Source organism: Megalobrama amblycephala, linkage group LG5, assembly GCF_018812025.1.
Source record: "Megalobrama amblycephala isolate DHTTF-2021 linkage group LG5, ASM1881202v1, whole genome shotgun sequence".
Taxonomy (NCBI): Eukaryota; Metazoa; Chordata; class Actinopteri; order Cypriniformes; family Xenocyprididae; genus Megalobrama; species Megalobrama amblycephala.
Window position 1 is genome coordinate 22,971,340 of NC_063048.1, and position 12,220 is coordinate 22,983,559.

The following is a 12,220-nucleotide window of genomic DNA, read 5'->3' on the forward strand; positions in this document are numbered from 1 at the left end:
AAATGAAAACCTGGAAAGTTTGTGGGATGCTCAAACTGGGCGTGCGATTTTTGGTGCAGTCATGCCGCTGAAAAAATTTAAAATTTTTTCAAGAGTCATCCGTTTCGATGACAAGGCCACAAGACCTGCCCGACGAGAGAATGACAAGCTGGCACCAATTCGGGACCTGTGGAATTCATGGGTGGAGCGCCTTCCAATGATGTTCAACCCTGGTCCAAACATAACAGTGGACGAGTGCCTGGTGTCATTCAGAGGTCGTTGCATGTTCAAACAGTACATGCCTAATAAGCCGGCAAAATACGGTATCAAAATCTGGGCAGCATGTGATGCCAAGACAAGCTATGCTTGGAGCATGCAGATTTACACCGGCAAGCCTCGTGATGGACCACCTGAGAGAAATCAAGGCATGCGTGTGGTCCTTGATTTGACCACTGGACTCCAGGGACACACTGTTACGTGTGACAATTTCTTCACTTCCTATGCCCTTGGACAGGAGCTCCTGAAAAGGAAAATGACCATGGTCGGAACTGTTCGCAGAAACAAGCCGGAACTCCCATCAGCACTTTTGACAACGAGAGACAGAGCTGTGCATTCCTCTCTTTTTGCATTCACGGAGACGCACAGTCTTGTCTCATATTGCCCCAAAAGGCATAGAAATGTGCTGCTCATGAGCACCTGTCACAAGGATGCAAAAATCAGTGACCGGGAGGACAGGAAGCCAGAGGTCATCTTGGACTACAACCGCTGTAAAGGCGGAGTTGACAACCTTGACAAGGTATTTACAAATTTCATGATTTGATGCATTATTTTGATAGTGAGTGGTATTTCTTTTGCCAGCAGATTTACTGATATATGTGTGTGTTTGCAATATTACAGATGGTTGCAAGTTACAGCTGCAAGCGTAAGACTAATCGTTGGCCAATGGTTGTCTTCTCTACCATCCTTGATGTCTCGGCCATAAATGCCTTCGTGGTGTGGAGAGAAATCAATCCATCTTGGGAGAGAGGGAAGAGCACGCAAAGGAGGATCTTTCTCGAGCAGCTGGGCAAAGCTCTGGTGTCCCCTCTTATGGAGCGACGGCAACACCTGCCTCGTGCACCAGCATCTGCATCAATCCTAAAACGACAATGGGATTCTTCCAATGCTCCAGGGCCCTCCACTGAACCACAACCAAAGCGAACAAGGTGTCAGGTTTGTCCACGGGCTAAAGATGCAAAAACTGACAAGCAGTGCGTGATCTGCAAAAGAGCCATTTGTGCTGCTCACACAGTGTTCTTTTGCCAGAAGTGCGTGGAATGATTACTTTATCATGTGTTTTACACCATGTATTTTAGAAATTTTTGGTAGTTTGTTATTGCTTTTATGTTCAATGTTAAGAATGTGATTGTACAAAAATAATTTGTTGTCCACTTTTACTTCTGTTCATGTCTAGATATTGCTGTTGGTTATTTACACTTTTTTTTATTTTGTTTACATTCTAAAGTTAATTATTCTATTTTTTTTACACTTGATTCATTAAAATGTTCAATAATATGCAACTAAAGTCTGAATCTGTTTTTTTTTCCTTTAGGTGTGACTTATGTGGCATTTATTAGTAGTTGACCACATCCAGTAAAATGAATGGCTTTCAATGGCCCTCTGCTGGTCAAAACAATTTACTGCTTAAACTGTAATCCCCTTAGGTTTTTCATTAACCAACAGATGGCAGCATTCTACTTCTAACACCTAGATGAATATCCAGAAACAATTTAAATTAAATTTTGATAATAATTTAAGTGATTTTTTCATAAAAAAATGATATTTCATGTGCTAGCTAATTGTGTTGTTGCAGATTTTTGTGGTAAATGGGTACAAAAGTCCTTCAAATCTCCCAAAACACAGTATTAATGCATAGATGAGAAGTAAACAAAAAAAATGATATATTATTTGTATTATTGAAAATGTATATTTTTTCCACAATTATGCTTTCAATTTTGGGGTCATATTGACCCCAAAGACCAGATTAATAAACAGGAAACGAGGTCCATTTGAAGGTTAAGTGCTCAAAAAGTGCATAAGTAAACAATATCCTTCAAAAAGTTCTCTTCATGTAAGAGATAAATAAAATAATGTTAAGTAAAATAACTAGTCAATGCCTACATGCAGCCATGTCCTCATTTCATATATGAAACGCCTGCGATTCAGCAACTACCTGTGAATTCACTCACAGTCGATTCGCATAAAGTGGCCTGTTGTCAAGTTTGGATAAGAGTAAAACACACAAGATATTACCTTCAGTGCCCTGTTGATGGCGATATAACTTCTTTTGTAGCAGAAATAAAGTGCTGCAGAAAAAGTTAGGTTCCATGCATTACTCATTGTGTAAAGAATACATATACTTATTCAATAATGTAGTCAAGAAGAGAGTAAAAGTTGCTTAAATCTTTGATACTCAGTCAAAGTACAAAGTAGCCAAAAAGATAATTAAGAACAATAAATGTATTTACTCAAATACTTTACACCACTGATTCAGACTGAGGCATCTTTTATAATGAGCTTGCAATGCATTAATGCTGTTTTTGAAAAGTATTCATATGTACTGTTGTTTTAAAAGTAGGAAGACACTTTTGCTATTATTCAAGAATAACAACTGCAGTTCAAAATTGTGTTTAAGGTTTTTGCAACACCTGCCAATATTAAGTGAATTAAGAAAACTTATTGGCCACCAGTACTTCTTCCATGAAACTTTATTTTGCATTGCTTTTTTTTGTTGTTTGTTTATTTATTTTATTATGATCCTGTGGCCTGTTGCCTTTCCTTGCTTGATTTCACACATCCTGTCTCCTGAATTTTCAGTAATGCTCTGGAAGCACTTGACACTCTGTATGCAAACTGTTTTCATGTAATGAAGGGGTGTGGCTCTCCCAACATTATGTGTAACAGCTTATCATGTGTAATTTGTCACATTAAATTGTTTAAGGTTAGGGTAGAAACTGTACCATGAAGCCAAGTGATGCATCAGATGAGTTTCTGGTCACATTTACTGTACCTGATCACATTTAATTATCCTCATAACAATCTTATTTATAGTTTGTTTTTTTTAAACAGATAACTCACGCAAATATGAAAATCATTTATACGCCTTTGTCATTCCAAACCCGTATAATTTTCTTTCTTCTGCGTAACACAAATAAGAATAAAGAATAGTGAGACTTTTTAGGCATAATATTAAGAAAAGTGCATTGTGCAATAAAGAAATACTCCAAATAAAGTTTAATTATAATTTTATATCATTAAGTCTTAAGTGATATGTCAATAAATATGTTAATGGATTTGAAGTATGCTTAGTATGTATGTACTACTTTTATGATATTTTTATAGCGCTTCTTTTTGTCATTTTGAAGTTTAACAGCTTGGCTCACCATTTACTTTCATTATTTGAAAAAGATTGGCCAGTGCATTCAACATTTCTCTTTTCTCCTTCGTGTTCCACTGAAGAAAGTAAACCATAGGTCTGTAACAACCTAAGTGTGAGTAAATGTGGACAGAATTTTAATTTGGTGAATTATCACTTTAAATAATGTGTTTTGGACTTGTGTTAGTCTTTAATAAGTATTGAAGAATATTGATTTATACATTAGGGTAAAAAAAAAAGAAGCTGGCATGTGTTTATCTAGTAATTTCAGACACAACCATATATAGAACAAAAGGCACACTCTCTCAGATGAATGTAAACATGAACATAAAATATGGACCTTGTACACAAAAGCATTGGATTTCATTGTGCGCACACACACACACACACACAAAACCCTTTATATACACATGACCCCGACACACACACACACTTTTATCTTGCAAGAAACTTATGCAGCATAGACTGTTTTCTATGTCTTTGGGGGGCGGTCAGAATGTGTGTGGATTTGGGTCAGAATGTCAGTGTTATGTAACAGTCAGGTGCGGCCCAATGCTCCTTACAGACAGCGGTCTTAGTAAGAGTAGCCTCTGCTGTGGATCTTTGTACTAGCGCAAAGCACTCACAAATATTTGCTTGCTTAAATAAAGAACCCTAACCCTCCCAAATGCATTGTCCCAAGTAATGAAAACATAAAGCTCTTTGATTATAGATTTAGAATCCAAGTTTGATTCTTTGAATGTCCTGTTATTGAATCATTTTTTCCAAAATCCATAAATAGCACTGCTCTCACATCATTTGGAAGTAATTTATTCAGTTCTTTGTTGTTCTCTGTATTAGTGATAATTTTCCAAAAGCCCAAACCCGAGCCAAAAAGGACAAGGTTTATTTATTTAGCTGAATATTTAAGATGTCAGCAGCAAAAACTGAAGTTAAAGACTGTGATTCACCAAAGTTTTTCATCTAATATTTCTATTATATTTCAGCTTTATTTCAATTAACGAAAAACATTTTTAATAGTTCATTGTGTTGTATGTTGGTGTGAGACTGACAAGCAGTGCTTGAACAGTAGCATAATTCCACAGAAATCACAACAGATTTCCAGAAATTCAGACACCTGTCATTCACAGAACTCTGCCACGCCTGCATTTATTTAATTTTTTGACTAATTGGCGGATGCTCTCATCTACAGTTTGTGGCAGGGACAAAAGCTGAATATACACGTGATGTGCTGTGATGTGATCACATGGATGCTTGTATCATTCAGTAATAATGACAAAATTATACTTCTAAGAAGGCATTGTTAAAATCGTGTTTTTTTTATACATAATCAAATTTTGTACGTGACAGGTCAACACACCATATTATTACTCAAATCTGTGTGAGTCAGGGAAAAGACTCAAATCTGTGTGAGTCAGGGAAAAGACAAGTTACAGTAGATCGGCAATTCCTAAGTTTTAGATTGCTGCACACATTTGAGTCACAGTATCGATATTTCATAATTGGATGCATCTCATTTTACATCCAGAATCTGTGTTATTGGGTCATCCTGTAAATAGGCTTGGTCGACTGAAAAGACAGAAAATTGACAGTATGTGTGTCACTTAAACAATGAAAGAATTCAAAATGCACTGAAATGAATACTCATGGATATCTGTAGATGATACAAAATCTTACACAGGATGGCTTATTCAGATCAAATATGAAAACCCGCAGGCCTCTCAGGTTGTTTGCTTTCAGCATCCATAGCCCTGAGATCATGGCTTCCCATACTGACACACATGCCAGTTCATGTATTTGCCTGGAGGGCTCAAACAGTCAAAGAGGAAATTGAAGTATTAACCCTTTTCTGAAGCCATTATAACAACTCAAACTCCTTACAAAAAAGGTTGAGTCATTATCACAAGGGGTTTTTCCATACTTTACATGCTTGTCTAATCAGTAAAAGCTAACAATGGGTGTCATTCACAATATGAAGCATGATTTTTAATAAAATATTCCTGGAAAGTCTAAAAAAGAGCATAGCTTGTCAGTTCAGATACTAGCAGGATGAAGCAGGGCTGAAGGTTCGGATTAAGAAACCAGAATGTCATTAGCCACTTATTGCATGTGACACCCACACAAGTTGAATTATTGTTAACTTTTCAATGTGATGAGTCAAGCGTTAGAACCACCCGATCAGACAAGCTTTACTATCCCAAACCTGTCAAAGAACATTTTTTGTCTTTTTCCCCTGAATGGTGTTCAGGTTTTCTTCCTGCTGTAAAGTTTGCTTTTGCTATTCATTCAGATACTGTGTTCTCTCGAAAAAGGAGGGAAACATACAGATTATTTCTGCATCTTCCTCATATTTCTAACAGATGTTTGCACTATGGGGCACGGAAGTTGTGTCGCAGAACTATGATGATTCCCAAAGGCTATTTATTTGTGCCAGTGTGATGTACCATATCCTATACAGTTTTCATGCACTGTGTTCCAAATTATTATGCAAGTGGCATATCAGTAGGATATTAGTGCAATAAACATTAAGATTTTAGATTTTCAAAGAAAGTGTTTGTTTGTTTTATTTCAGGTTTAAGTAGTTAGACAGGTCTTCTTAGGTAAGTGGAAAACCTACTTTTCACATTATTAAGCAAGTCACAATTCTCATGCAATATAGGGAGCAAGAAAGATCTTTCTGAAGATGAAAAGCATGAAATGGTGCAATCAATGTCTTGCAAAAGGCATAAAAACAACTAATATTTTGCAAAAACTGAATAAAGTTGCCAAACCGTCAAAAGATTGGTCAGTGATTTATAGCACAGAAGAACCTGGTCAGATAAAGGCTTAATAAGGGAAGTTTCTGTCAAACAAATGACTTCTGCATGATATGTGGAGTTTCTAACTGACCATTTTATGCTATAGTACGGTATAAAAAGAAGGATTGTGCATTCTGATATAAAATGATTTTCATGCAAGACAATGCACTATCCCATGCTGCAAAAAATACCACTGCAATAAAAATGTTTAAAAAATATATTTCTACACCCACTGTAAACTTGACAGAAACTTCCCTTAATAAGCCTTTATCTGACCAGGTTCTTCTGTGCTCTAAATCAATCACAAATCTTTAGACAGTTCGTCAGTCTCTATTCAGTTTTTCCAAAGCATTAGTTGTTTTCATGCCTTTTGGAAGACATTGCACCACTTCTTGCTTTTCATCTTCAGAAAGATCTTGCTCCCCATATTACCTGAGGATTGTGACTTGCTTAATAATGTGGAACAACTAATTTAAGTAGGTTTTCCATTTACCTAAGAAAATCTGGCTAACTATTTAACAAACCTGTCTGAGATTGATACCAGTTATCAAGATAGGAGAAATAAATCACTTTCTTTGAAAAACTAAAATCTGAATCTGTTTATTGTACTGGAATCCTACTGATTGTCACTTGAATAATAATTTGGAATAAACACCAAGGCTGTGTATAGCATAATCTCTTGAGTAGGAACTTATTTTGAATAATTACTTTGAATACTAGTTTTCCCGTGGCCTCATGGGATAGTTAAGTGTTCATCGTATGCACACGGCATAATCTCGCCAGAAGTAGTAGGTAATTCAGGTTCTTTTTGCCCACTCTTTTATGAGTACTGTGAATTCGACATACTTCTTTTGTCACATACTGTTTTTCACCTACTAATTAGTAGAGAAGTATGTGATTTTGGATGCAGTGAAGGAAAAGGCAATAGCAGACTTGTGTAACTAAGCAAAACTAATCTTAGACTGCTCCCTGGTGGTTATACAGTATGTTGCAAAGTGGTTCAATTGCACAATAGTTAACTTGCACAATACCTAGACAAGAGTTTCTAACTTTATACTTTTGAACCAGTGTGGCTCATTTTCTTTAAGAACTGACACAACAGTGAATGGAGAAATCTTTTCTGAGAACAGTTTTTATAGTGTCAAACTATTCCACGAAGAAGCCCTTTTGACACCTAGATGACAAATAAAGGGTTAGTTCACCCAAAAATGAAAATTCTGTCATTTATTACTCACACTCATGCCATTCCAGACCTGTAAGACCTTCATTAATCTTCAGAACGCAAATTGAGATATTTTTGTTGAAATCTGATGGCTCAGAGAGGCCTGCATAGCCAGCAATGACATTTCCTCTCTCAAGATCCATTAATGTACTAAAAACATATTTAAATCAGTTTATGTGAGTACAGTGGTTCAATATTAATATTATAAAGCGACAAGAATATTTTTGGTGCACCAAAAAAAAATAAAAAAAAAATAATAATGCATTATATAGTGATGGCTGATTTCAAAACACTGCTTCAGGAAGCTTCGGAGCATAATGAATCAGTTCATGTGAGTAGAAATAAAAAAAAAATACTTTAATTTGTGTTCCGAAGATCAACGAAGGTCTTACGGGTGTGGAACGACACGAGGGTGAGTAATAAATGACAGATTTTTCATTTTTTGGGTGAGCTAAGCCTTTAATGTGAATTGAATGCTGCATGCTTAACTGTTCCCATGAATTCTTCATATTGCACTTTAATGTTAAAAGATAGACGTCCTGTGTTGTGTCACAACACCTATTAGAGTGTGCAGCTGTTGTGCTTGATATTCTGTATAAATGTGCTTATATTAAAAACACACTGATATTTTAAAATGTGCCACACTCTTAAGTAAAAAATATTATATTATATTATATTATATTATATTATATTATATTATATTATATTATATTATATTATATTATATTATATTATATTATTATTTCACTATAATATAATTTTACTGTAGTTTCTTTCTTGTCCTGCTTTGTTTTGGGGTTGAAATGTGACATGAAAATGTTCTTTACTGGTTACATGTGATTCACATGAGAGGATTTTGTTTCTTCTTTTAATTGTAATGAAAAGACATTTGAAAATGATCTGTCAAGATAACACAGAAAAAACAAAATTCAGTCTTATAGAGCCCACTTTCAGTCTTTTGCACTGACACTTTACATCTCCATTGCAAACTAAGGCATCTGGGAGTCATTCCACACTACAGAATCAATTGGTTCTCTGTTCCACAGGAGTTTTGATGAGGTGAGCATCCAAACGGGAGACTATGTGATGACCGACACCTGCCCCACCCCTGTCCGCTCTCGGTCTAATTCCACAATAAGCCTGGATCTCGCATCCCTTACAGACCCAACTTCTCCCACTCGCAAACACAGGAAGGTAGGTAGATCAAGGTAGCTCTATCTGTCTCTGTCTGTCTGACTGTAAAGCTGTGGATCTTGTGATGTGGACATGACATTTTTAATCCTTACATGAATATATAGATATTAAAATTCTCTTTATACTTTGTCCTGTTAAACAAAAGGAACATACTGACCTTGATTACATCACTAAAGTTTGCTGTAAGGAAGAGGAAGTTGACTGCATTTCCTATGCTGAGACTAGTTTGCTATAGCCTTGGGCAGCTGCTGCTCTACTTTCATCAGAGGATCAGATTACAGCTGTCACAGCTCCTTGTACAACAAACACTAACAGACGCTGAATCCGTTTGAAATGTACTCTGTTTTATTTGGTTCTTTTGTTTTGGTTTTTGTTAAGAACACTCTTTGGTTGAATCATGTGTTCACAAACCAAGGACATTGTTTTTACATTGTTTCTTGTGCTATGGTTTAACTTAATGCAAAAACTACTTACAAAGCAACTAGTGAATAAAAACAGTTAAAATTTGTTTAACATTCATTTTATAATCATCGTAGGCTATTTATTTACAAAAATGGTTTGATGTTAGAGAAATAAGTAGTTATATAAGCCAAGGTAATTTATATTTGGTTTTCCAATTTGCTGACCTGTTTCAGTATCATTCATGACGTAACCATCTCTTGAACCGCTTCAGATGTTGTTAAAGGTATAGTTCACCCAAAAATGAAAATTCTGTCATCATTTACTTACCCGTATGTTGTTCGAAACCTGTATGAGTTTCTTTCTTTGGTTGAACACAAAAAAAGATATTTTGAAGAATGTTGGTAACCAGACAGTTGAATACCATCAACTATTTGGTTACCAACATTCTTCAAAATATCTTCTTTTGTATTCAACAGAACAAAGAAACTTATACAGGTTTCAAACAACATAGGGTGAGTAAATGATGAATGAATATTAAATTTCGGGTGAACTATACCTTTAACTCCAACATTAGCCTGCAGAGGGCAGCACAGGCTGAACAACTGAATGAACTACACATTAAAGACATCAATACAGTAGATCTATAATATGTATGGACATCAAAAGAACAAAAAAAATGTGGATAGAAATAAAACATTATATAAATTATATAAATATATAATTAAATATTACATAGGCTGTTATCACAAAATCCATTTATAAATTGTCAATATCATATAGAGATCTAAAGTGTACACTTTCCCTTTTACAAATATATATATATTTTACATTAATTTTAAAAAGTCAGTTTGTCCACATGTCCATTTGTTAGTTATCCATACACAAAAAAACATATATAAGCCCTGTAATTTATGTTTCTATGATACTCTGTCTATGCAAAGTCCACTTTTAGTCAGGTTGCTCATTACCTAAATAGATCTGAAATAGAGTAATGCAGGGATGACGGTTAAACTCGGAAGACTAATTCGGTTCCCTCAAGATTTTCCTATGGGGTTTTAAAAATTTATGAGTAAAATATAGCTTGTGGTAAACATAACTTGATGATGTTTGATATTTTGTTCTACGACGTAGATTACACACACCCATACCGTAAATGCAAATTTTGAAGTAGTTGTTTATTTTTGAAAACGTATGTTTCTAATACGTAACTAGATAAGACAGGGTGTGAGTGTGTGTAGTTTACGTTGTAGAACAAAATGTCAAAGTATTGTCAAGTTATGTTTAGCACATGAATTTATTTTAATTAATTTATTATAAAACCCCAAAGGAGTTGTCTTCCCTGTACCACTCTATTCTTGGTGTCTCTTTACCAAAGATTAGACTGTTCTGTTTGACCTTCTGAGTTGACAGAAAACTAAAGTCAAAGTCACACAACAGTGAAGTCAAACAAAATCCTCAATAGTAGTGTTAAGGAAGGCTGGCCTTTCTGTTGTCCATGACAAAGAGAACTTCAAGGTTTTATCCTTCTATGATAACCACCTGATTCCAAACAAAGAACACACCTTCCCTTAAAAAAAGTTATTAGCAATGCTTATGGTTTATGTTATTTGCTATTTAGGAGATGTTTTCATCCAAAGCAATACTTAAATTAATGAATATTCATTCAGTTCAGTGTTGTACTTAATTAAAACACAATGCCTAGATTGTGATCGGACAAACTTATCCAGTTTTCATGCATAAGTCATTAAGTGAAACTGCGGTGAATAAAATTAAATAAGATTTAATCAAATATCTAATGTATCATAATTACATTTAGTTGCATGCTCAGTCCAGTTTGTGTGACCCATGAACTGCATAGTTTGGACTGAGCATGCAACTAAATGTAATAATCAAACATTAGATATTTGATTAACTTTATTTTATGCACTGCAGTTTCACTTGATGCTAGTGATATATACATAAAGTTACAGAATCAAGCTGACAAGTGCAATAAAGAAATTAATAATATAAATCAGTAAAAGAATTGTTAATTGTTGTAAAGGTCTTTTTATTAGGTTTAATACTGAATATATTTAATTGAATTCTAATTATAAATTACATATAGCTAATAAAGTTACTTAATAATAATTATTATTATTTTAATTATTATTATTATTATTATTATTATTAAGAGTTGTATTATTTGGTGTTATTCTGCTTGTGGTCTGTAGAGTCACGTTGGATAGAGAGGAAGGGTGTGGCGTTTGGTTGGATTTGGTCGGTCTTCATACATTGACTGTGGATGAATAATGTTGTTTAACTTTTCCAGTTGCACAAGAGCTCTAAAGTGAGCGCCCTTGCATGTAGCATTACCTGCACTACTCTTGGAGGGGTGCCACCAAAGTAAACAGAACATGATTTCAACTTCAAAAAGTTCTGTCATTTTTTCGGCTCATGCAGTCTGCGCCTGAACAGCGATTGAATGAGACGGCCTGTATTTTGATTGTAATCGAGGAAAGAGTTGGATTAATACCCTGTCGGCTATGTCTTTCTTTTCTGTTTTATTGCTGAGAACTTTGGATTGTTTACAATGATTTCTGCGTCCTGATTTCGGTACATACTGTATAAAAGAAAAAAAAGAAAAAAGAGACTCTCGATCTTCACCATCAGCTGGATAAAATGGTAAGGAGACGGCTATTTTGTTTAAAACAGATACAATTTTAAAGGAAAGTATCTGTGTTTGTTTCGGTGTTTTATGGTGTTTGGAGAGAGTTTTTGACTGTCTTAAAACAAAGTGAGATGCCTACCTAGACAGCAAGATTTTGTAATGTTTTCCCAAAAGTGCTGTTTGGTTATTAACGCGTGCTGAGCTGACTCGGAACACGCTTATGGTGTCCAAAATGCTGTCTTAGTAGACAACAGTCGGTTTGAGACACCGCCTTTGTCCTAGTTTGTGATAGTATATAGTGACCCTGTGAATCACTTTTTGAACACTTCGTTCAAAAGAGCTGGTTCAAAATGATTCAATGATTCTTTCCGTCATGGTGATTCACATGTCGGTTTCTTTTTTCGATTAGGTTTGAATAATAATGGTGTTTATTGTAATGTAATGTAATATTCCCCAGTTTGGTATGTTGCAGCCATGATTTAAAACATAGTCAAATCAACTACAATAAAATTAATTTGCATCGTCAGCTGAAAACGTTTCATGTTCACATGTTGGTACAACTA

The 12,220-nt window shown here is 35.0% G+C and overlaps 1 protein-coding gene across 2 annotated transcripts in view; it reads left to right on the forward strand.

The window, feature by feature from the left end:
* Positions 1 to 12,220, forward strand: part of crybg1a (crystallin beta-gamma domain containing 1a) — a 56,668-nt gene that overhangs the window by 23,416 nt on the left and 21,032 nt on the right. Inside the window, exon 2 of one of the 2 annotated variants that reach the window (XM_048191299.1) lies at positions 8,461 to 8,608. In XM_048191299.1, the coding sequence (XP_048047256.1) occupies positions 8,461 to 8,608 (148 nt within the window). Of the gene's footprint in view, positions 1 to 8,460; positions 8,609 to 11,038; positions 11,672 to 12,220 lie in introns of those variants that run through there. The other variant, XM_048191300.1, reaches the window with a different exon arrangement.